At 35.5% G+C, this 27,622-nt stretch overlaps 1 protein-coding gene across 3 annotated transcripts in view; it reads left to right on the top strand.

The window, feature by feature from the left end:
* LOC124399593 (inositol polyphosphate-5-phosphatase A) overlaps positions 1-27,622 on the top strand; it is a 145,541-nt gene that overhangs the window by 13,807 nt on the left and 104,112 nt on the right. For all 3 annotated transcript variants that reach the window (XM_046870617.1, XM_046870635.1, XM_046870625.1), the window contains exon 2: positions 25,592-25,633. In XM_046870617.1, the coding sequence (XP_046726573.1) occupies positions 25,592-25,633 (42 nt within the window). The remainder of the gene's footprint in view (positions 1-25,591; positions 25,634-27,622) is intronic.

The raw sequence follows: 27,622 nt of genomic DNA, 5'->3' as shown, positions 1-27,622 counted from the left end.
CAAATAACTGCTGAACTAGGGGCAAGAATAAGCACCAGCACCCAGGTAAAATGTTTTTTAACGTGTAACATAAAACATGTTTTGTGAAATTTATGATGAAAAAATGGTAATTTTAGTGCAGAGGAGATTTAATTTTAGCACATATTTAAAGCAGACAAATATTAAATATTCATTTAATGGATGCTTCGGCCTTCCAAGCTTTTGGTATGAAAGTGAGCTCTGAGTTCTGTGCTGTTTTTATCCTCACTGACTCCTGCGACTTGCTGGTCAGGACTAAGGTTATCGCCTGCATGCTGTTTACTGGTAACTGCATTTTCCATTTTCCACTTTGGAACAATGCAGCAGCTGTAGAGCCTACTGTTCCCTTTTTTCCCGGGATCTATTTTTATCCCACAGTGGAGGAGCTTCTCATTTAAAGACATCCTTTCCTGCAGAAAGGCCCGCGAGCTTGCCCTTGGAGACACCCTCCAAATCATGTCACTCTGACTAATGTAACAGTCTGAAATAGAGAAAAAAATTACTTGGACGCTAAATTTTTTTAGAAGTGGTGATCATTTATGTTTCTTGGAAGTTCTGTTGATTTTTCTCAGCACTTGATTCTGTCCTACTTTTTTCTGATCATTGTCGTGCGTTCATGCTGCTTCCTGCATGTATGTGCTTTGGAGCGTTAGGCTGAAATGGCATGGCTTAGTGCATTCCAAAGAAGGGAGTTTCCCTCTGGGGTTGTTTTAGCTAAGGTTCATTTTTCCCCTAATGTCAGCTCCCCCTGCAGCCAAAAAGCTTTTTAAAGATCTGAAATATTTATTCCTGTAATCACTCAGAGGTTCTAGTTTATTACTTCCCTACATTTCTGTACCTGGTGTGTGTAATGTGGATAACACATTATTAGGTATAACATCAGTCTTTAACTAGGAATTTTACTAGTAACTAGGAATATGAGGTACTTTATTGATTGATTAATTGATTGATTGATTATTTGATCAAGAACTTGCCGGTTTGCATTACACTTGAGACATTGGACATTGGTCACAAAACATGAAAAGGAGGTTTTTACTTTACACTTTTGCAAGTGCATAGATAAGTGTATGAAGAAGGTGTCAGATAAAAAGATTGCACGATAAAAAATCAACACAGTCATTACCATGAATGCGAAGTAACTGACTGCTAAGGGTTGCAGAGACGTACTTTAGAAATCTCGTTTAACTTTTATGTAATAGGATGTTGCAGGCACATTTAATGAAAAATATGAAGATAAAAAAGGTGATAAAACAATCTATATATGTTAATACTGAATTTTTAAAACATCTACTATGCCACCAATCTATTGATTTATAGCCTGCCCGCTATTTGTATACAGACATCAAAAAGAGATTGGGACAAAGCCCATTTTTCTTAACTTGGTGCTCCCATTCTACATTTCACAAAACAATAGCACAATCCTCTATGTTCACAGTCCTCTCAGTCCACTTGTCAGGCTGTGTTCCTACACTTGAACCATTGCAAGTTGCACTAAAGTACCCCTCATCCCATTTGCTACCTCAAGCCTCCCTGTGCAACTCCCATTTACTTTTTAGAGAGGTAGAATTGAGTCCAGCTGTGGAGGAAGAAAATGCTTGCTCTTTTAACTTCTACTAAAACATCAAATATCTACAGCCCATCAACACTACTGTAAACCCTACACCCCAACCCTTAGTCAAATCACCAGAAATAACCCATCAGATGGTGAGCCAATGAGTGAGTGTGATACCATGTGTCACGATTACATGGTTAATCAAAGCGATTGATTGTTACCTCAACACTGACTTTTTTAAATAATGCCTGTAGGGGGTTTCTGTATATATTTTTTAATGCCATGTGACTCTTCTCCTCGCAGTCTCTTTTATCTTATAATGATAATGTAATAAATACTGAACGTGGAAGAGATTTTACAAAAATCATTCTTAGTCAGTCTTTCTTAAAAGTCCTTCAGACTAGTTTTACATTAGGAGGTGAGATAAGGTGGTTATTAGAGGAGTGTTTCTGGAATTTTAGTCCTGTCCAAATCTGTCATGTTGGTATTTTTTAAAGACTGCACATACACACATCTGGAAAGATTAGATCCTATTTTACCTCCAGTAGAATTAACCCCTGTTTAACATATGATCCTGTCTAAATTGGCATTTTACTTAAGATTGCATCATTCATAGTGAGAAAATAGTTTTTCTTTTTCTTCAGTATAAACAAAGTGTAAAGGTGCTATCTTTTTTGGAAAAAAAACCCAAAAACAAACAGCGTTGTGACTGAGTTTGGAGCAGAGGCCGTATTAAAGAGGACTCAAGAGAACTTCTTATTGAGTTCTTATCACAAGCAAAGCCAATGGTCATGTGACATACTGCTTACGTCCAACATGTGATTGAGATATATATATATATATATATATATATATATATATATATATAATATAGTTATAGTTATAGTTATAGTTATTTTTTTATTTATTTAATAAATTTTTTTACATTTTATTTATATTGTGACTTTCAGATTTTAAAATGTAGAATTTACATCTGTTAAACTTACATTTAACTTAAAATTTACATCTGTCTTGCTCATCACAGTATACATTTCATTCATTTCATACATGCATTCTACATACATCTGTGTGTGTGTGTGTGTGTGTGTGTGTGTGTATATATATATATATATATATATATATATATATATATATATATATATATATATATATATATATATATATATATATATATATATGTATGTATGTATGTATGTATGTGTGTGAGCGTGTGTGTAGAATATATTTAATTATTATTTATATATAAAAATAAAAGAAAGTAGAAAAGATTGATGGTGTATGTGGAATGCATGTACAAGCAAGACATACATTTAACATGTAAATTCTATTCTAATAAAATCTGAAAGTCACAATATAAATAAAATAAAAAATGAATAAAATAAATAAAACAGAACTCATTATTGTCTTTATTGTTGACCACTGGATTTAAAATTTTAGCCTATAACACCACTGTGACATCCAATTTCATAACATCCTATTAAACAAGGGTACAGTAATTATTCCAGTAGGACAGTGCTGCCCTAACCCGCACCATTTAGTGTTTGAGAGCTGTGTGGCTGTAAAATTTCAGGGGGTGCGGTTAATGCTGGACAAATGAACAGTGTGTTTTTCCCCCTTTCTAAATGTAAATAAATACCAAAAGTTGGAATCAAGGCAAGTTTGATTTTTTTTATGTTTTGAACCCTGATTTGGTCTAAATGAGACAGATGACTAAAAGAATTGTAGACCAATGCAACATAATGCTACAACGCTGTTCAGCTCTGTTTGAACTGTGCAATGTTAAATTTGTGCAGTGTTTAGTAGTACAGCAGGTGGGCAGATGTTACTCAGGAGAAAGCAGCCATAGAGATGTCTGCTGATGCCAGTGTCACCATGTAGAGATATGGCCATTCTTACTGTTTTTGCAAATTTATATTGTAAATAAACTTCACACCTCACACTAAAGTCATAGCCGACTTAGAGAGTTTTAAGTAAGCTAGCCTGTCTGGCAGTCAGCCTTTATCGACAGGACTATTTCCCTTGAATTTGACCGCACTTTTTTTTCCATGCACTTTATTCTGATTTCAGACTGTTCCGCTACTTTAGGCGTGCCCAAGCGTGGTCTGTAGGTCTTCCTAGAAATCTAGCTTTAGAAGTGTTTTATCTCAATATCGATTTTCCTCAGTGTGGTATACAAGTGCACTGCTGATCTAAGCTGCTTTTCAGGGATCGAATCAAAAGTTTAGCTGATTAATGAGTTGACTTAATGTTACAGGTTTAGCTTATGTCATTTAGGAATTTCACTGGAAGGTGGCAAATGAACCGTGCATTTTTGGAACTGTTGTGGGAAATGGCGTTTTATTTTCACAAGTTATTTTAAATGGAACTTATTCCAAGTTTGAGAACCAAGCCAAACCCAGCCTTGGCTAGCTGCACTAGCATATTATTATATATATATATATATATATATATATATATATATATATATATATATATATATATATATATATATATATATATATATATATATATATATATATATATATATATATATAATGTATATATATATATATATATATATATATAATGTATATATATATATATATATATGTATGTTTAACAGTATTGTGTTTAAGACTTTTGGTGTTATAATCCAATGCTGTTTGCAAATTTTATGCATGGAATTTGGAGAAAGCTCAAGATTTTGGCAATATTTAGAGACCTGTGAAACTATAAAACTATATTATTTTGATGAATTCTTAAAGAACCAGACATTCAATAGAGTGATGCTAAAGCTAACTCATGTAGTCAAAGACCATGTTGCAAAGTTGTGTTTTTTTTTTTTTTTCTTCTTTCTCGCATCCTCTGCTAAACAGGAAAAGCCCAATTCCAGAGATATCAGTGCTCCATTGCAAATGTGATAGCCTGTGAAATGTGTGTTTGTCCTGCCTACAGAGCAAACAGGATGCTGTGTTCTGGAGAAAGGCAAGAGATAAGACAGGAGGAGAAAGAGAGGAAGATATGTGGACAGAATGTCGGCTGGCTTTGAGACATCAGGATGTAAGGATAGAGATGAAAAACCGAGGCTGGAAAATAGATTGCTTTGTTTTGTGTCACAAACGGTGACGGTTGAATGAGAGTAATTAGGGTGTGTTTAAAAATGGATAGCACCCTACTGTAGTTTAAAGGAAGCACAATGTCGTTCACCTCGTCATATACTGTATAACGCCCCTAACCATTTCCTGTTTACTGCGTGTTCTTGAGTGAGTATTCATATTGATCCTTTTGCTTAGGTGTCTTGGCGCCATGCTGGCTTTGAAGATGGAAAGGCTTTTTCCTGATGAATGGTTAAATAGACCACCATAGTAGCTGTAACACCCCCATAGTCTCCTCCTGTACAGATATTTCTGTATACTTCTTCCTTTTCCTGGTCTCTCAAAAATATATTTTTCCAGTCGAAACCTTTTCTGTGAGCACTTTTCTTCATGCCCTTGATTTAAAAAAGTTTCTTACAATTTTTACTAACATATTTTAAATGATCTCTTCACAAGCTACTTTTTGTATCTCACCATTATTAGACATGCACCAAATGTCTGTGGGCACCTAAAAAGCCACGACCATGTGGTTCTTCCTCAAAGTGTTGTCACACATTTGGAAGCACACGGTTGTGTAGGATGCCTTCCTATGCTATAGTATTATGTTTTCTATTCCGTGGAACTCTAGGGCCCAAACATATTTCAGCACGGATATGTCTATTGTGCTAAAGTCGGAGTGGACGAAGTTGAGTGTCCTAGACACAACATGTGACCTCAAACCATGGAACACTGAAATGTCATGACTTGACCAGACTTCACTTGACCTGGCTGAATGATCGAATCCTCACAGCAAAAAAGAATTCTTTACAAAAGAGTGAAGGGTATTATAACAGCAAAGGAAGGAAATGTATAATGAAATGTTCACTAAGCACATATGGGTGTGATGGTCAGGTGTCAACAAACTTTTTGCCATATAGCATAGCTCTCACAATATATCCTATTAAAGATCTAAACTGTTAAATCCAGGTGCAATGATGCACTCATTTTTGAGAAATACAAATATCCAATATGTTAGTGTTCTCCTAAAAGTGCTCATGTGGATACAGGGTGGCCTGGTTTTGCAAATCGGTTTATAATATTGGCTAATAATTAGGTGCATCTTCTGCAACTCTACATAAGATTAGCTTAACTAGAGGCACATTATGGATAAGGCCTCATTGGAAAATAATACACGTATACTGAAATTAATTCATAAAACTATTCAAGTTTCAGTTTTTACTTTTTTTTTATAGGAAAATAACACTAAACTTGAAACTTAGCAATGCATCACAGTGTCTGTCATAATTTCAGTGTCATAATGGATAGGCAGTGATGGAGAGAGATTTGATGTGACTTATGTGATGGCAGTCACAAATGAGCAAACGCCTGATATGGTTTTAACGAGTAATTTGATGTGACTTATGTGATGGCAGTCACAAATGAGCAAACGCCTGATATGGTTTTAACGAGTAATTTGATGTGACTTATGTGATGGCAGTCACAAATGAGCAAACGCCTGATATGGTTTTAACGAGTAATTTGATGTGACTTATGTGATGGCAGTCACAAATGAGCAAACGCCTGATATGGTTTTAACGAGTAATTTGATGTGACTTATGTGATGGCAGTCACAAATGAGCAAACGCCTGATATGGTTTTAACGAGTAATTTGATGTGAGCACTTTTCTTCATGCCCTTGATTTAAAAAGTTTCTTACAATTTTACTAACATATTTTAAATGATCTCTTCACAAGCTACTTTTTGTATCTCACCATTATTAGACATGCACCAAATGTCTGTGGGCACCTAAAAAGCCACGACCATGTGGTTCTTCCTCAAAGTGTTGTCACACATTTGGAAGCACACGGTTGTGTAGGATGCCTTCCTATGCTATAGTATTATGTTTTCTATTCCGTGGAACTCTAGGGCCCAAACATATTTCAGCACGGATATGTCTATTGTGCTAAAGTCGGAGTGGACGAAGTTGAGTGTCCTAGACACAACACGTGACCTCAAACCATGGAACACTGAAATGTCATGACTTGACCTGGCTGAATGATCGAATCCTCACAGCAAAAAAGAATTCTTTACAAAAGAGTGAAGGGTATTATAACAGCAAAGGAAGGAAATGTATAATGAAATGTTCACTAAGCACATATGGGTGTGATGGTCAGGTGTCAACAAACTTTTTGCCATATAGCATAGCTCTCACAATATATCCTATTAAAGATCTAAACTGTTAAATCCAGGTGCAATGATGCACTCATTTTTGAGAAATACAAATATCCAATATGTTAGTGTTCTCCTAAAAGTGCTCATGTGGATACAGGGTGGCCTGGTTTTGCAAATCGGTTTATAATATTGGCTAATAATTAGGTGCATCTTCTGCAACTCTACATAAGATTAGCTTAACTAGAGGCACATTATGGATAAGGCCTCATTGGAAAATAATACACGTATACTGAAATTAATTCATAAAAACTATTCGAAGTTTCAGTTTTTACTTTTTTTTTTTTTATAGGAAAATAACACTAAACTTGAAACTTAGCAATGCATCACAGTGTCTGTCATAATTTCAGTGTCATAATGGATAGGCAGTGATGGAGAGAGATTTGATGTGACTTATGTGATGGCAGTCACAAATGAGCAAACGCCTGATATGGTTTTAACGAGTAATTTGATGTGACTTAAGATGAGACAAAATCATTTCTGAAAAATGTACGCGTTAATGAGACATCGCTGGTATTGTGCCAAGTATGATAAAAGCAGAACATCTAAAGGGTTTGAGGAAATATATTTAAAAATTAAGATCTTTTCTTTTTCTTTGTCAAGCTTCTGAATTAGGTCATAGTCAAAGTGAAACACAGAGCACCTTATAGGTAGCACTTTCAAAATACTGATTAAAATTCATTTGTCTCTATTACCGATCTATTGTTCAATCAGTCGAGCTTCTGACCCTATTGGTTTCTACATTTATATCTATTTTATACATTGCACCCTCTTGTTGGAATATGGACACCAATGTAACACTGAAGACTGCAAGTAACTCTAGTGAAGATACTTTGGCTGTGTACTCAGAGTTTTACTAAACACATTACATCATTCTTTTCCTTTAAAGTTTCCCACTGACGTGTTTTTAAAACATTTTATCATACCATAACATTTTTAAAACCGTAACATTAAAATTGACCCCAAGTGACTTCTGGGTTTTAAATCTTCAGCAGACTAACTATAGCCCTGTGCAGGTCCATTGGGGCTTTGTGAGTTCGTATGTGACTTCTCAAGAAGTAAATATGTCCAAAGTTGGAGAAATTGGCATCACTGATTTTTAGACACAAATATTCCAGAGGGATAAGCGTGGCAAAGAAGTGAACGTTCTTTTATTGTGTTAGAATTGTGTCTTCTAAGTATGGGATTTGAATGCTGTGCTTAGTCCTTAAGATGTCTAGGTGTTTGACCGTGTTCATGCATGTTGTTGAAGAACCTGCAACTGCAATGTTGAATTATTGCTGAACACAGGGCTGTAATCACTGCGTGTACTAGAGTACTTTGCAGTAGGTAGTTTTTAACACTTCTTGAATCAATAAAATTTGAATTTGTTATTAATTTTAATCTGATTTGAGACATTTTAATCAGAGGAGGTGGAATTACATTGACAGACATCCTTATGTATAGACATTCAATTTTTTTTAGTCTCTCAATAGTTATTATGTGGTTATGGTCTTAATGGTTTTACCAAGCCAGTGTCTACCATTTTGTCTGTAAATATGACCAAAAACCACTTTTTCCACAGCCAGAGGATTTTTTACAAACACTACTACAGGGAACCAACCACAGGCGCTTTGCCTGTTGGAACCATGTCTTACCACTAGCTGCTCCAAAAAAACTAGCTAGCTTTAAAAAAATTGGATATAAACAGTTACCTTATCATGCCCCCTAAATTTTCATTGTGTTACAAATAAATCTATTTATTAGATTTACCAGCGTTTGGCCAAAATAGTGTACCAAAATTTGACATAGACTGTCCCAATTGTAAATGAAATGGTCATATAGGAATAGTGTTTTGCCCTTTACTGCTGGTATAAACATTTCTTCAGGGAAGTTTCTTGTTGTTCTACCTTGCATTTGTTATTTCGAGGACAAAATTCTTGACCATCATTTAGTCGTATTTTCTGTATTTTGACTTTTGGGCTGCAACTGATTGTTTTGCTAATTGATTTACTGTACGATTATTAAAAAATATATTTTTAAATGAGCTATTTTGCTTATTATATATAGAACCTTAATTCAGGGTATTTATGTAAAAAATGCAAAAGCCAGATATTCATTTTGAATTATCTTTATTTTTTAACATTTTAAAGCTTATAGTGGCTGCTTGTTGAGGAGTGCATGGGGGATTTCTCCTTTGAACAAATACACTCATGCTGGGCTGTTTCTTACTGTAAAAAAAGAAAAAAAAAGCAGCATTTGAGTATGCTTGTCAAGAAGACATTAAGTCAAGAAGCTTTTATTATCAGTACACAGTGAAATGAGAAAACGTTTCTCCAGAACACTGGTACAACATAAACAACATAAAACAACAAGCTACACAGAGGTGGGAAGTAACGAAATACAAATACTTTACTGTACTTAGATTTTTTTGGTATCAGTACTTTACTTTAATATTTATTATTCAGACAACTTTTTACTTTCAATCATTAATTTTTTTCACAAATATCTGTAGTTTCTACTTTTTACATTTTCAAAACAGGCTCGTTACTCTAGTTTTAATCTATTTGGTGAAAATGTGAAATATTTTTTCTTCTCACTGTGCACTGTTTTCAGCCCATCAATCTATTTCCTGTCATTGCACGACTTTTTCAATCTACCACTGGTTTATCATTTCCTGGCTCTCACACACCACAGACGTAGGCTAGTTTACGAAGCTAACAATGAGCAGGCAGAAGGCAACAAGAAGTACGGTGTTAACGTGGATGAGACAGAGGGAGTCGGTGATGTAAACATGACTGAGAACAGAGACATTTCTGATCACGTGATCATTATCACCTTTTCTCTGCTTGTGTTTTATATGGTGGATGTTCAGCCAGGATACATTCATTAGGTAACAAAATTAGAAATTGATTTTGTATTTATATATTAATTAAGGCTGTAACACGCGATTAATGCAGCACGCATTTCTATTTGACAATTTTTATAAAAAATATAAATGAATAAATATAAAAGAGGCAAAATTAAAAAATTCAATGGAACACCCTTTTATTCAAAATATCTTTCTTTACTCCAATATAAAAAATATATAAACTTTACCAAAAAAAAAAAATCAGTAAACATTTGTTTTAATTATGCGCCAAGTTTCAAATCAAGCACCAAAATCCTACATGATGCACACATTAAAAAAAAAACGTGTGTGAATTGAAATGAGTATTGAGTGTGTGTTTGAGTTCAGTAACACACAGTTAAGTGAGTGTGTGTGAGTTTGGGACAGTTCAGTTCTGTGTGTTGAGGAGCTCTGCTTTCTTGCTGATGGAGCTGGTGTTGATGACCAGATGAAGTTCTCCGCCACAAAGAATTTGGTGCTCTTGATGATGATCACAGAGGATCCATCGATGTGTAGTAGAGAATGGCTGCTCTTTGCTCTCCTAAAATCAACAAACATCTCGTTGGTTTTGTCAACGTTCAGAGACAGATTGTTGGCTCTATACTAGATTGTTAGCTGTTGCACCTCCTCTCTTTGTTTGCTGATGAGACCCACCACAGTTGTGTCTTGGAAGGTGTAAATTGTGTAAATCAACATTTGTATTGTCTTTAATGATAACTGCAGATGGCAAGTTGACAACCATGCGTTAAAAAAAAAAAAAGCATCTAGTATATAATTCATTTAATTTTGTATAATAATTAAATGATATATGCATTAATACAAATTTAATTGTCAATTATTATCAATATTATTTTATCAATTAGTTCTTGCAGCCCTAATGAATGTGTGTTATTTAGTTTGATTCTAAACTAAATGCTTGTGAAATGAGATTCAATACAGTGTAGCTAGAATCATGAAAACACCCTTTCTTTTCTCACGGGTGCTACTCCATGTGGATGGAGTAAAATGAGTTCCTTTTTGTACAGTTCTGGTATACTGCCAGGTCACTTGCCAGGAAATTAATACGCTGTATAAAAACATTTTTCTTTACCGATGTATGCATGCCTCTGTTTTATGATCTTGTGCCCAAGCTTGTGAACTTGTCATATGCTGTAGGCTAAAATTAGTGAAAAAACCTTCTCTGTTTCAGTGCTCAGTATAGCAATTCTTTCTGCTTCCCTGGAGAAACACAAGCCGTGTCAGATAACCACAGGGATTCGTTTAACCATGCATTTGAGCCTTTATTTTTGGCTTGAGGAAGTTGTGTGAACATGCGATTCGTCTAATTCTTTTGATTGGCTTTTGTAAAACGGGATGAGTCCCAATATAAAATATGATGCGTTTGGTTCGTGTCTAAATGTGTCTACTTATAAACATTACAATGCAAACCTGGAAAAAAACACCATACATTTAATTTTAAATATGATTTACTAAAAAAACTTCTTAGTTCATATCATTCTCACTCACATTCAGAACTGTTTTATCCTTTTCTCTTGTTAGGGTTGAAGGGAATTAGGCGTCTGGCAGGAATACTGTATATTATATGCACATTTACACAGGGGTAATTTAGCATAGCTAGTCCATCTACTGTGTTTTTGGGAGGTGGTAGGAAACCTGAGAATGCAAAAGAACAGGGAGAGTATGCACACAAAACCTCACATCTACAACAAGACCAAGGGCATGTTCAAAATGAGGACCCTGGAGCTGTGCTAAAGCAGTGCTACCTGTGGTGCCACCCTGCTGCCACATAGGTTTGATTTGAATTTGAATGATTTTAAGAAACATTTTCAAAATATACCCAAGACAGTAGATATCAGATGGTCAAGCTGGACAGGCTTTAAGCCAAGTTTGACCTTGAATCTTAAATTATATTCATAAATGGTAAAAGAGCACCGTTGAATAAATAATCTAAACATGTTTAATGTAGTGGCCTTGTCTGTGGTGCCAATTTTTCCAGCTGCTTGTCCCAACCAACAGGACACACCCTATGATTTCTCCAAGACCACGTACACTCAAAAAAAGAATTTATGAGGGTGTAAAAATACAATAAAAAACCACTGTAGCACATATGACATCACGTTTCCAACTGTAAAACTTTGAGCACCTGCGATTGAAGTGGTAGTAGACAGGAATATCTCCAATCTGGTGTTTTTATTTTATTGATTTTTTTTTTAATGACTTTTTTTTTTTTTTTAAAGCTAATGTGGTTTATGTGGTGGTCATTAAAGATCCCACAAAGCATCCTGTTCTCCTGTTAAAGCCACATCCTAGCAGTGCAATCCCTTTATGTTGTCAAATGGTGTTCCATTAGTGTAGATCTAGACATTTACTTAGGAAAGTCTCTAATTTGTGCCTTCAAAAGAATTGATGTGGTACCAGAGCTAAGCCACACCTCAGAGTTTGGACTAAAAGCATACTTGTGTTTTTTTCCATACTTACTTCCTTGAGAGCATTGATGCAATTAGTCTAATTGTGTTGTCACATCCTGTATTGATAAACTAAAATCTGAGTACTGACAGCAGGCGTTTTGTGTTAGTTATCAATCTTCTTCTAGAGTCTTCAGCAACATTGTCTTTACTTGTTTCAGGAAGAGTGGGTCAAGGCCACTGATTAATTCTAGCTGCTCCCTCATTCTCCATGGTCTTAGCCTAATTAGTTCTATAATGAGTGACCCTTGCTGAGGATTGCTCGCTCGCCTTTGTGAAGAGGGACACTCTGTAACTATCCAAACAAGGAAAGACAGCAAACATAGATTGCTTTTTCGCTCCATTTCTCTCCCTGTCGGCTTGGATCGGAGTGCTCTGTCCTTGCTCAGGCTATATTTTTAGCCTGGCTGATGTTCCGCAGATACTGTGCAGCCTCCTTTCCGTGATGTAAAGCTCAAAATCTGACAGGCTTCTTTCGATGACTGTATCACCTAATAATGTTGTGAAATATAATCGAAACTCTTGAAGCATTTAAATTAAAAAAGATTTTCTTTCTTTCTTTCTTTCTTTCTTTCTTTCTTTCTTTCTTTCTTTCTTTCTTTCTTTCTTTCTTTTATTCTTTCTTTCGACACTTTCTTTCTTTCTTTCGACACTTTTCTTGTCATCATTCTTATGTTTATTTGAGAGTGGGAAGCAGGTATCGACAGGGAATGAACAGGAAGTAAATGAGGAGTGTGTTTTTATGTACCAGCAGAATCACTGCTACAGTGCAAAAAATAAAAAGAAAGAAAGAAAAAAAACTGTACAAGTGCATGAAGATAGTAGAGGTTTGCACAACTCGCCATCGATTTCGATTATTTTCACGTCTGGTATTTCATGTTGCTGAATTGTGTGCAGGGAATTTTTCATTGCGCCATTTACTTATTTCACTTATGTATTTCTTTTGCGTTTCTCGAATTTTAAAAAATTGAAACATATGCCATACAACACTTTGAGCTTAACTTTTATTCCTTATTTTCTGCAAAGACCAAGCTTTTAATGCTGTCAACAGAGTTCTAAGACGTTTGTGTGAACCAAAATCCTATAATCAAGTTTTTGTATACACTCAGTCATTATACAATTTTTAACTACTTTACCTACATTTAGTAATGCATAATCTATCTTTAAAGAAAACACGACTTAAGACAACCCTGAGAAAGGTTTCTCGTCCGGTTGACTAATATTTTGTATAACCACACATAGATGTTTCAGTTTGTATCATTCTGCTCTTTTTTGTTCGGCAAGTAAAAATTCCACTTCTAGACCCACTAAAACCACTACTACTTAAAGACATCATCAGCAGATTTGGCAAGCAATTGCTTTTTTGTTGTTGTTGGGTAAAGCTCACTTAAAATAAAAAAAAACTTGTCACATGAACATGTTAATAGAAGAAGAGAATGTGACAGTGTAGGACCTGTTTCTATTTGCAGAGTGAAAATAAACAAATTGACCATATTACCTCAGAACTATAAGTTACTCAGTATTAAATTCTAATTGAAAAGTGTCAGTTTAAAAACAGTATCACACTTGCACTGCATGGCTTTAATTAGCTGTAATTAACTATGAAACTCTTCGCTTACAGCCCAATCATAGCATGTGCGGAAATCTAGTATTAATGCATTCTGCTTCTGCAACATTGTTTAATTAAAAATTTATTATAAATGAGCTCATGCTGTAAACCCTTCCAGGTTCAAATATGACAAACAAAATATTATACTATAAAAATGAATAAAACTATAACATCAGATGTTCACATATACATGCATTCCAGATATACAAGGCAGCAGCCTTAGATTTGATTAAACCTATTTTCAAATCTGCTGACTGACATGACAAAGATCTTAACAGCTATGTAGGACACTATTTGCCTCAACACACAACTTCTCTGGGCATAGCATGTTACTGAGAGGAGATTAGTATCAGGACTGTCAATTTTCAGAGCTGTGAAAAGCGTAAGAGATGCTTCTCTGCTAAATCCTGAAGCAGTATTACATTTGTCAAGTGCTTGCTTTAAGTATAAGGATGTGTATATATAGATGTGAGGTAGAAGCACTTGGGCAGTATACACAGCATGGCCACGATTAAGTAATGAATTGTTTGAAGTGGAAGGTCAGTCCTCAGCAGGGATCAAGAATTGAGTAGGTGTGTTAGCAGCAGCCACCTCAGGGGCACACTTACATTTTACAGTATGGAAACAGTGGTTGAATGGACAACTGAATCACGGTATGGATAAAACCGCTGTACCGAACACTATATATGGCTCTGTGAACTTCAGCACTGTTTAGAAAAATCCCAAGCAGTGTGCAGACATGCCAGTGTCGCACTTCTCTCTCTTCTGGGCTCTGTCAGGAGGGATCACACCATCAAAACCAAAACTCCAGGGAACATTTCTGCCTTTAAACAAAGTATACAGTAGTATATATCGAGAACAAAAAACTTGTCTTGTGTATCTGGAAGGATTAAATTTAAATGCAAGATGACACCTAATTGTTATTTGATGGCCAGATGTAGCCTTCTGTGTAGGTCAGTTGAATATGGACACGCATATTACTATGAGACTTTTAATATATTGTTTAATTTACAGTTGTGTTCAAAATTATTCAACCCCCACTGAAATTGATTGTTTTGGTCGGTTTGACATTGATTATGATCATTCAGTCATCCTGCTTACAATTAAATCAAAGAGGCACGTGTAGGTCAGACAAATATAACATAACATTTATAATGAAATAACCACAAATGTCTTTTCTGAGCTCACATCATTATCAGTTTTATTCAACCCCCAAGTGACATTCAATCTTAGTACTTAGTACAACATCCTTTTACAGTAATAACAGCTTTTAAACGTGAAGCATAGCTTGACACAAGTGTCTTGCAGCGATCTACGGGTATCTTCGCCCATTCATCATGGGCAAAAGCCTCCAGTTCAGTCACATTCTTAGGCTTGCGCACTGCAACTGCTTTCTTTAAGTCCCACCAGAGGTTCTCAATCGGATTTAAGTCTGGTGACTGCGATGGCCACTTCAAAATGTTCCAGCCTTTAATCTGCAACCATGCTCTAGTGGACTTGGAGGTATGCTTGGGATCATTGTCCTGTTGAAAGGTCCAACGTCTTCCAAGCCTCAGGTTTGTGACGGACTGCATCACATTGTCATCCAATATCTCCTGGTACTGAAGAGAATTCATGGTACCTTGCACACGCTGAAGCTTCCCAGTACCTGCAGAAGCAAAACAGCCCCAAAGCATGATTGACCCCCCGCCATGCTTCACAGTAGGCAAGGTGTTCTTTTCTTCATAGGCCTTGTTCTTCCTCCTCCAAACATAGCGTTGATCCATGGGCCCAAACAGTTCTAATTTTGTTTCATCAGTCCACAGAACACTATCCCAAAACTTCTGTGGTTTGTCCACATGACTTTTGGCATACTGCAGTCGACTCTTCTTATTCTTTGGGGACAGCAAGGGGGTGCGCCTGGGAGTTCTGGCATGGAGGCCTTCATTACGCAGGGTGCGCCGTATTGTCTGAGCAGAAACTTCAGTACCCACATCTGACAAATCTTTTCTCAGTTCCTCAGCAGTCACACGGGGACTTTTCTCCACTCTACGCTTCAGGTAGCGCACAGCAGTCGAAGTCAGCATCTTCTTTCTGCCACGACCAGGTAGCGTTTCAACAGTGCCCTTTGCCTTGAATTTGCGAATGATGCTTCCTATGGTGTCTCTTGGTATGTTTAACATCTTTGCAATCTTCTTATAGCCATTGCCCTTCCTGTGAAGAGTAATCACCTGTTCTCTTGTCTTCCTGGACCATTCTCTTGACCTCACCATGTTTGTAACCACACCAGTAAATGTCTAGAAGGAGCTGAGTATCACAGTCATTTTAAAGCTGCCTAATTGGTGCTTATTAGGCTTTATTGCTGCTCCCTGATATCCACAGGTGTTTTCAATACCTGATTGAAAACACTTCATTGAACTTCTGTTCTTCAGAGTGGTAGTCTTTAAGGGGTTGAATAATTATGTCAATGAAGATTTCACAAAAGAAAAATTTACTACTGTATTACAAAACTAATTGATGTCATTTTAGTTGCATATGGTTCTTTAAGAAGTCCTTGTAGGATTTTATTCTGAATACAATTACAAATGTACACTAAATTCCCTAAAACCATTTACAGCATTGGGGGTTGAATAATTTTGAACACAACTGTAAGTAATGATCATGATAAATCATTACGTAACATCACAGCAGTTCTTAAATAATACACCTCTGTACCTGACTGCTACTGCAGTGAGAGAAGGCATATTAGAAAGAAAATTATGCATAAGACTTTTTTTGTGTGTTTTGCTGATGTGATAAATCCTGTAGAGTTAGGTAAGATCCTTTAATTATAAATATTTCTAGTCTCTGAATAAATCATCCAATGCAACCTGCCTCAATTTTCCGAGCATAAGAATAGCTCGATTAAAAAAAAAATAACAAGGGTGCGAGCAAAAGATGAAATTCTGCCCAATGCGATTACCTTGCTCATCCAGTCTTTCCATGCTTCCAGGAAGACATGCAATTCTACAAAAATGACATGCCAGGCTCATGGTGTGTTTATTTTCCGAGCAAAATGAATAATAATAACTTTCTTTAGCCATGTAAAATGTAATTTGATATTTAGAGGGAAACTGCTCTCTTTTCTTACTTTATCTTTAATGAGCAGCTGAGAGGAAAAGTTAGCACATCTGACCTGCTTTCATTTTATTAATGTATTGCATAACACCCATTTATTTACTGCTTTCGTCAACGGATTGCTCACGTTTTGTCAGTCATACAAATCGGCCTCATTGTTTGTTGTTTTGCAAGTGCTGTACCGTGGAACATGTGAGTGTGTGTGAGTCAGTGAGCACATTGTAAATGAGCTGCATTTGTTTAAAGTGCATTGTAAATGAGTTCATTTGTTTTGGCAAATGTAATTTTTATTGAATTAGAAAGAGCCTGTCTCTAAAGTGGCTTTGCTCACGACTCTCAGACCTGTGAAAAGTTATAAAATGCAATAATGCTAGTATGTATGTGTGTGTGTGTGTGTGTGTGTGTGTGTGTGTGTGTGTGTGTGTGTGTGTGTGTGTGTGTGTGTGTGTGTGTATATATGTGTATATATGTGTGTGTGTGTATATATATATATATATATATATATATATATATATATATATATATATATATATATATATATATATATATATATATATATATATATATATATATATATATATATATATATATATATATATATATATATATATATATATATATATATATAATGTATACATATATGTACGTGTGTGTGTGTGTGTGTGTGTGTGTGTGTGTGTGTATATATATATATATATATATATATATATATATATATATATATATATATATATATATATATATATATATATATATATATATATATATATATACACATATACACATATACACATATATATATATATATATATATATATATATATATATATATATATATATATATATATATATATATATATATGCATAATTGTCATAATTGTTAACTCGTGATTATTTGTCAGAGTATTGAAAACTTGAAAAGTATTAAATAAATACCTTTCAAGTTTTCAATACTCTGACATGAATGTGGACAAATATGGATGCTTTATGCAAATATGCGTTTATTATTAGTGAAACCAGACTCAACATAGAGCATGGAGACAAAATACACTTGTAAATGTTTTAAAGTAATTATAGAGTTTTAAATTAGGTAAATCATCGGGACACCAAACAGAACTTTTCCCATGTTTCCACACGGATGGTTTTAATTAGCAGACGTGTGCAGCATGGCGGATTTCGGTGCCAGACTTGGCGCATCTGTGAAATAAATGTTTAGCGATTTAAAAAAATATTTTTATACTTTTTTATAGATCTTATACTGTTGTGTTGAGTTTTGATGAAATATTTGCAACCAAATGTTCCACATACCGAAAATGTATTTATTAAATAAAATAATAATACAACAAAAAAATACAAAAATAGTTTTTTGAACATCCCAGTCCACATTTAATCCCCATTTGCTGTTATATTAACTTCCACTTTTCTGGTAAGATATTTCACTGGAAGTCAGGGTAGGTGCTCCAGTGTGCAGTCAGCATTCCAATCTAGGCCATAGATGTTCAATATGGTTGAGTTCAGTGCTCTATAGCAGATCATTTGAGATCAATATTCAATATTATTTGATTTAAAGCACAGAAAATCAATTGTAATCGAAATGCATCACTAGTATTTGGTGTCCATCGATAAAAAGAGAGCTCTTTACCATCATGTATAAGACAACATGCAACTCTTAGAACTATTACAAGCTAATGACCGGACTTTTATGTAAATTTTTGGTCTAATATGAATAATAATAAAAAACAAAGCATATATTTGGCTTAATTTCAGGGTTGTTTTGGTGTCCATATGGTATTTGTTAAAAAGTATTAAAAACCTTGGAGTATAGTTCTTTTTAAATAACATGCAGCAGATATTTAAGCTGGATTTCAGTAAAAAATGAACCAGGTCAGAAAGAATGAGAAGAGTGACAATTGGCCAAGTAATTAAGGGAGACCTCAGTGAGTTACAGAGGTATTCTTAGCCCTCCTTCACCGGAGACCCATCTCTAATTAGCAGCAAATTAACTGTTGCTTAAAAGAGAGAAGGTGCAGACCTCATTTTGGAGGAAACCCCAGAGGAAGTAAGGCCTACTTCGGCACTCATTCTCTGGAGAGAGGCACTCTGTGGTGAGAAGAGCGACCCTGTATTCACAGCTGCTCAAGGTCACCGCTCTTCAGCACTGAAATGCTGCAACTGTTTTTTTGAATGTACTGTTACATATCAGTGCTTTTACTTCACATTTGCATTTATATTTATTCCTCTGGAGGAATAGAATCTAAATACAGAACTGTAGAAGATAGAAGTGCTGCATTTTTTTGTCCACTAACTGACCAGCTGCAAGTAAAAGCTAGACACTGCCACAGCTAAACACACTTACACACACCCTGAAACCAGAGACAGAAAGCCACAACATAAGGTCTGACTCAGTAGTGCTAAAAATCTTAAGCAGTCAGTCATGCTATGCATAAAGCTGACATATTCAAGCAAGACAGTCAATATAACTGCAAGGCAGCTGCTACTTTTGGCAATATGCAACAATGAATGCATACATACAGTATAGACAGTATATGAACTGAAGCGTTTTCGTTCCACAGTACACTTGATATTTGATCAAAGAATGTAGTTTTTCCGTTTAGCGACATCACTGTGGTGCTTTTGTGTGTTTTTATTTTTTAATAGAAGAAACCATTTTTGAAATATAAACACAAACTTTTATAAATTAAGCTTTTTTTTTAAATGATTTTTTTGTGAAGGTGTATGGTTCCTTTAATGTCAGTGGAACCTCTCATTGTACAAAAGCTTATTTGTAGTGGAAGTGTTTTTATTTATTTTTATTAATTTTTTAACACTGGTCTGCAAGGAGAAAGCCTTGGAAATGAAAGTAGCTAAATTCTACCAAGATTTCATCACTAATAAAGGGAGCTTATTTTCCCAGATACAGCTTTAGGTCTGAATTGCTTCAAAATAATTCTAAATTAGACAGGGGTGGGGTGCGATTATGCTCTTTTCTTCAGAATGTGTAATAGCATTGAGTGGTGCCACACAAATCATTATAAATGTTTTTTTAAATATTTTTATGAATACCATTAACCTAACTTTCCATTCATTTAGTGATTTTATTTATGTAATATTTTCATGTTTTTTTCCCATGAAAAACTGGCTGAATTTGTGTGGGTTAGTCCCATTGCTGTGTAGCTTCCCAGACTTTTAAGATACAATCTTAAAATTACAGTTTAAAAGCTTATGAAATCTAATGTGAATCAGATAATCACAGAATACAAGCTCTAACATCAGATTAAACGAGAAGGTTCCATCTTTATTCGGTATCTAAACGGTGTTTTTCAGCTTGTCTCTTATGAGCTGCAATAGGATCATCCCTGAAGAGATTGCAGCAGTAATTGGCAAGCATGGATGGACTCCATTTTCCTTGGTATCTTTTCTCCTGACCTGCGATATCCTAGTGGAATCTCTCCCCATTCTCATCACTCACTGCCCCACAGTTCAAATGGAAAAAGTCTAAATCCGAGTATAAGAAGTTAGCCAATTACGCAGATAATTTGCATGTGTAATGCAACAATAATGAGTGGCCCAACTTTTGTCCTGATACCCTATTTTGCATACAAAATACACTGGGAACGCCCTTTTTTTTTACCACTGCCATCATACTGCACTAATGAGATGCAAATGTAAACTCTCAACAAATGTGCGTTGTTTGCACAGTTTCGAGGCATCTTGGTTTCTGAAGGAAAATATCACGTCACTGTTCCTTGGAAATGTTCGGCAATGACACAAGCCACTAAATGTAACTATGATGCGTAGATCTGGCTAAAGCAAATGTACTCTGCAATAAAATAACAATCATTTACAATACATGACTTTACAATATATTAATATGAAGTGAAGATACATTTATAAACTTTGATGTGGTGCCATTTTCAGTATTTTTCCGTGCTTTGCCGAGACGTTACGAGGCATCGTGTTTACCAGACACCCCCTTCCCTTGTAGACAAATACACTCACCTGTGTATAGATAATTATAAATCTTTATCATGAAATATCTTGGAAACTTTAGCCAACCAGCACCTTTATCACCTGCTTTCTAATTCATCTAATTTCAAAAAATTGTATCTCTGAGGTCGATAATTTCCCAAAATTTGTAGACCAGTGTAATCTCAGATCATATATATTTTTTAAAGCAGTTTATTTCATTTGACTGAAAGGTTAAAACAGAATGACAATTTAATTGAACAGTTTTTCATGTTAACAATACATTTTTTTTAAATGCAAAATATTTCATTTACAAAACATGATTATTTATTGCTAATGTTAATTATATTTGGGTTCTTTCTTTAAAGTATGCACTGGATCATAAAAAGAAAAGAGTTCTCTTTAGTACCAGAAAAGATTATTTATGCCTTTCTTCTTTTAAGAACCATTTCCTATACAGTTATTTGGGTTTACAAAAGAACGTTTGGTTCTTCTATTTCATTGCTGCAAAAACCTTTTGGTTCTTCTTGGCAGCTTGACTTTTAAGAGCGTACAGGGACAGTTATTGTATCGAAAATATCTAAGCGCATTTAAGGACCGCTATAAAAGTGTTTTTAAATATCGGTAGTTATTACGCCAGTTTATTAATTGAGGTATATTTGCATTTTCAGAAAACTTTGAGTTCTCTGATTTAGGAAGGGTAAACAGGCTGTTGTTTCAGGGATTTTTTTTCCCCACGTCAAGCAATTTAATAAAGATTTCAGTCAAGATTAATGTGACTGTGTAAGACTTTGGCAGTGAATGTTATGTGGATAATTAGCGTATTTGTACAACATTTTAGAAACAGCCATTATTTAGCACACAAAACATTTTTTCACATTTTCAGCGTTCACTTAATGGTAATGATACTGGTTGTGTGGAGGTTGATCACTGTTGAAATAGATGCAATATTTAGAAGCAGGAGCATCTCCAAACACTTTCTAAAATTCACACCTTTTTCACTTTGAGTGAGATGGCTGTAATTAAATGTCTTCTTGATTATTACTATGCTAAAACTCGAGCATCCAGGCAACTACTGAGTACTAATTAACATGGAGTTCTGTATCTTTTTCTGTTTTTTTTTTTTTTTTTAACAGAAATAAAAAAATTAAATGTAATTGTAAAGCTGCCAACTAAGTTGGAACTTCTAATTTCCATGGGATTCACTGGTTACAGATGACTACAAACTTTACTTAGTGTACAAACTTTTTTCTGCCTCTTACATCTAATAAGCAGCTTAGGAGTGATTTGTGATAGAAGGGTATCTGCGAAAGTGAAAGGGAAAGTTTATAAGACTGTGGTGAGACCTGTGATGTTGTATGGTTTAGAGACAGTGGCATTGAGTAAAAGACAGGAGGTGGAGCTGGAGGTAGCAGAGCTGAAGATGTTGAGGTTTTTGTTGGGAGTGACGACGATGGACAGGATTAGAAATGAGTTTAGTAGAGGGACAGGGCATGTAGGGTGTTTTGAAGACAAGGTGAGGAAGGCAAGATTAAGATGGTTTGGACATGTGCAGAGGATGGACATGGGGTATATCGGTAGGAGAATGCTGAGGATGGAGCCACCAGGAAGGAGGAAAAGAGGAAGGCCAAGGAGGAGGTTTATGGATGTGGTGATGGAAAACTTGCAGGTCGTTGGTTTGAAATAGGCAGATGTAGAGGACAGGGGGGTGTGGAGATGATCTGCTGTGGCGACCCCTAATAGGAGAAGCCGAAAGAAGAAGAAGAAGAAGAAGACATCTAATAAGCAGCTTGGTCTTTTGAATACGTGCTCTGTGCATAATGTGTCACTGGTGAGTGACTGAGAGGGAGAGTACATTTAACAATGACTCACTCTCCCAATTCATTTATTGTATACATTAAGTCATTGTTCTCTGTAGTGAATTTAATGTGCAGTACATAATATAAGCCTTTCATGGTACACTCTGTGCTCTGACTCCAGCTTCCTAACAAGCTGGAACATTTGATGAAAATGATTTAAATAATCTGTAATATAGGCGACCCAAAAAAAAAAAATGCTTCTTTTTCTCTTCATGATACTCTCCTGCTACAGGTCACTCTCAGTTTTTATTGTATAGTGGTCGGGGACGGTCAGAGTAAATGAAGTGTAAATCGAAATGAATTGAGATTACTGTTTATCCCTAATAAAGATGGAAATATTTTTCTTATTGTTAGTTTAGGACCTTCATTGTTGGGGGAACCCCAATTGAAAGCAGGTGATCGAATGTGAAAATCTTTGGCGTGAACTTTTATAAATTATTGTTCATTTAAGTTTGCTGTTAAGGTTATGCACAATATTATTTGTGTAGTGTAGATGGTGTTTTTGCAGTCTCTGGATTTATTTTATAAGATGTTTAAAAGTTCCATTTAACAGACAACTTGCTTTTAGATGTCTCTACTTTGTCATTTTACTGAGTGTCCTTTATTTAGAGGAATTTTTATATTAAAAAGTGAGTACATCACACGCAAATCAGAGCTTCAATTTAGAAAAAGACAAAGTATAGAATCTGTATGCATAATTTACACTACAATAATCCCTGATATTAAAACTCATGAGTTACAAGCAATGAGTGGGTGAACAAAAGCCTAACGTTTGTCATCCTGAAAAAAGTCTTGGCAAACCACAACGATTTTTCCGATTCAGTGTAATTGGATGGCTCACACTCATCTGAGTGTATTGTGCAACGCATCTATAGTTTTTTTTTTTAAAACCCTGTGGGCTGGAACTACAGACAAGGATCAGTATGAGACCCATATCCTGGGAAGAAGTGAAAGTTCTTGTAGTGTTGCGCGAGTGGGCGGCTAGTTGATAGTCCAGGGTTTGGGAAAACCTTGCACCGTGTTTCTAATTTTGAAACACAATCGCTGTGCTGAGAGAGTTGTAGAAAGCATTCTGTGATTTAACATTATTTTATTTTGTCTTGAAATGCTGAGCTGTGCATTCAGTGAATCCAGATGTGTATCCAGTTTCTTTTTACTCTGACACAAACATGTTGCACATATATCCAGGAGCAACACAAGTGGCATTTGTATCTGTAGTCTTTCTGTCCATATTTAGTGTACCCAATTTTAACTCTCACACACTCCGTCTTTCGGACCCTGACTAATAACAAGGTTGAGTTTTCATGTCCTTATATAGCTGTGCAGTCGTGTGTGTGTGTGTGTGTGTGTGTGTGTGTGTGTGTGTGTGTGTGTGTGTTTGAAAGGGACAGAGAGAGAGAGCGAGGAAGGCGCTGTTCAGGCACCCCAGGGAATTGTGTTGTCTTCCCTTCTGTTACTTTTTCCCTCTTTTAACATATTAACTATAGAAACTGCAGTTCCTTTGCACTTGGGAATATTTTTCTGGATCAAATCAGAGTTCTGAATCGAGTGTAGAAACAGAGATTTTTAAGACTCACTAAGCTGGAGGTGCATCAGGCTACTCCTGCAAAGAGTACAGGTTTGTTTTGGATTGAGTTAAAACAGTGAACAGTTTTATAATTTTGTTGTAATATAATATGCACAAAAATCGAAATTTGTACACTACTATTTACAAATTGGAGTGTTTGCGATTGCTGTTTTCAACAAGCAGTTCCCGACTGCACAGTTGATTGTACACCTGCCCTTGTGTCCCTAAATCTAAAATATTGGAAATGCTGGACTTTCCATGATGAAATCTTTATTCTTTTTTTTTATTATTGGAAAATCCTGAGCAATGTTGCACAACTCTCCCACTAAGGATTTAAGTCGAAGTGCTGTCTTAAGCCCTTGCTACAGACTCACGAGTAATCATGAGCAGAACTTGGACGATATGATGGACTCTTAAACAAGGAAAGATTCATCAAGGGTTCAATAAGGGTTCTTATGAACAGTGGTTCTCAAAGCAGCTGTCAAGGCTACATTTTTGCATTCTCTCAATTTCCACAGGCCAAAAATGTGGACAACTTTCTTTTCTTGGGGATGGGGGGTATCTCCATGGTCTGGTTAAAGAAACACTGTTTTTAAATGTTTTGTTTTTTTTATACTGATCAACCTGCAAAAGATTTAGCTTAAAAAGAGAGAGAGAGAGAGAGAGAGAGAGAGAGAGAGAGAGAGAGAGTGTTAAACCGTATTATCGAGAGCGTAGTTGTTTAGTGATATCATTAATTCACAGTTTATTTAACATATTAAAAAAGATTTACAAATTTGAAAAATAAGAAGGAAAACAAAAATTGAAATGTGATATCGTATTGTATTTTGGCTAATTGCCATGCTTGGTGTATGCCACAATGTAAACAATAGACTTAAATACAGTTTAATTTGTATTTAACTATTATATCAACTCAAACAGGCGACTTAATTAGCTGACTAGACTGTTAATTGATTTAAAACATGACTCCTGAATGACCTGTGTTATTCTAAGTTCCCTGACCCTGTCAGTCTAGTGTAGTGTATTTTTACACACATGTACACACTCCTAGCAGGAATCACTAGGTTTCTCTTCATAACCATGATCCATTAACATAGACAATATATTCATGCGGGACAAAGTGTTTGTCAGGTTGAAGGTAAACATGAGCTTGACTGAGAGTGTTGCATGTTTCTGTTTGTTCTTAGTTAAATTCATTGTACCTGCCATGTGTCGGTGTATACCTGAGATCTGATGCAGCGCTGCTTAGTACCTTAACATTTATAATTTCAGTGTCTCATTGTTCTCTCTTTTCTGTTCCCTTTACAGCCCGAAAACCTTCAGAAGACATGGCTGCGGGAGTTCTATCAGGTAAGCGTGGGCGTTGCTCTTCTACAGACCTTCTAAGGAGCTAAGCACCTGCAGGCGACTAAACTGAGTAATGGAACAAGGCCATGACCTACAGCCTAGTAGCCTAAGCTGACGGCAGTCAAGCTGTGCACACATATGACACCATAGGTTGAAGTGCTAAACTCATGCTGATCATTGTTGTGGGGCCTGAGAGACAAAGAGCTCAAATACGTGTGAGAAAGTGAGGTTTTTTTTTTTTTTTTTTTTTAAGGGCCAAGCACAAGAGTTTTTTTGTGTACCAGAATGCAGCCAAAAGTGTGTCTGTTGTCAGATCGCACAGACAGCTGCTTCAGTTCACTCATATTGTTCAGACATGGGTACTATATACATTTTGCAGGTCCTCTCTCTCTCTCTCTCTCTCTCTCTCTCTTCCCCACACACATGCACACATACCGCCTTTGATCTGACAGCAAGCGTTTAAAAAAACCACAACTTTTTCCATTGCCTGCTGAGGGGAAGTTGGTTGCAAAAGAGAGTTGTGTATAAGTGTAACAGGATGATCTGATTCAAATAATCTACATTTGATTAAAGAAAAGTATAGTTGTTTTTCTAACCTGCTACTCGTAGAGTGCTTTTGGGTTGACATGTAAAATGGGGCTGACATTATTCCATACCATAACAATTAAATATTAAATACAATTATTATTATTATTATTTTCTTTTTATTAATTAAAAGTTGACCATGTAAAATTATTATTATTGTTGTTTTTGTCATATTATATTATATAGAAACATCTCAGGGGTACAGTAGAGTTTAGCTTGGGATTTGAGCTCACAGCCTTCTAAAGTCCAACATCTTAAACATTGAGCCACCTCATGTTACCTGTTTACCATTCGAAACAGCAACAGCTAATTGTTTAGTTTGAGAGTGTATAAGGAAAGATTTGTCAAATGTTGGCGAGATTAGGCCTCTAACAGGTGGAATTGAGAAAGTTTTTTTTCCCCCCTTAAGACCACCCCAACTTCGGTTTCCACAAATGAACATAAAACTCCACCTCCAAATCTTACATTGCTTCAACTAGTGTTTTATTAGAGTTAGCAATAGCAAGGACAGTTATTACTCCACTTTTAGATGCACAACTTTTCAAAAATGGATAAATCAGCTCATCCTGATTTATGAGGATGTTCACATATATAAACACTGTCCTATTCTTTGTTTGGTTGCTTATATGCTGAACACTTCCAAGATCCAGTATTTGCATGTTAGCATTATTTGCATTACTAGGTAAAAGAGAGTCTGTTCAACTGCTTGAAAGCCAAGTTGTAACGTTATTAACTCTTGAAATTTGAAACGATTTTATGGGAATGGTTATGAGTACAGTAGCAGTAGCTCTTAAACCCCCCTAAAAAAATTAATAAAAAAATTTATATATATATATATATATATATATATATATATATATATATATATATATATATATTTATTTATTTATTTATTTATTTATTTATTTATTTTTGCTCATAGCGGGATTCTATTGCTGCCTTTTGTACTGACCAATTTTAGACAGGGATGGGGCAAAATGAATAGGCATTGGGAATTTTCCATAATCTGACAAAAGGGCCATTTAAACACAACCAACATGAAGCCATATATTTTTTTTTTATCACGCTATACTTAAATGTTTAGTTTATTTGTACTTTGTACCAGAAAATGGTGTTTAAGTGTAGGCTTTAAAACAACAGGTAAAGCAGGTTTTCTTGATCTTTTTTGCTGCTTCACATCTGGATTAAACCATGTTTGTGAAAAAGGTGTGAAAGCAGATTCACAGCCCTCCATGGAGCTACACAGTGGTTAGCTCTAATTTGCTCTAGTGTAAAAGCTGTTCCTGGAAACCTTTTCTTTCTCTTCTGCCTTCACAGTGGTGCCAGATTATCATTTAAATGTAGCATCATGTATGACCAGTAAGTGAGACCACCACTGAGCAGATATCACAGTGACACTAACATGGC

The sequence above is a fragment of the Silurus meridionalis genome, chromosome 2, assembly GCF_014805685.1.
Source record: "Silurus meridionalis isolate SWU-2019-XX chromosome 2, ASM1480568v1, whole genome shotgun sequence".
Taxonomy (NCBI): Eukaryota; Metazoa; Chordata; class Actinopteri; order Siluriformes; family Siluridae; genus Silurus; species Silurus meridionalis.
Note: the sequence above shows the minus strand (reverse complement) of the source record. Positions and strands in the feature narration are given on the sequence as shown.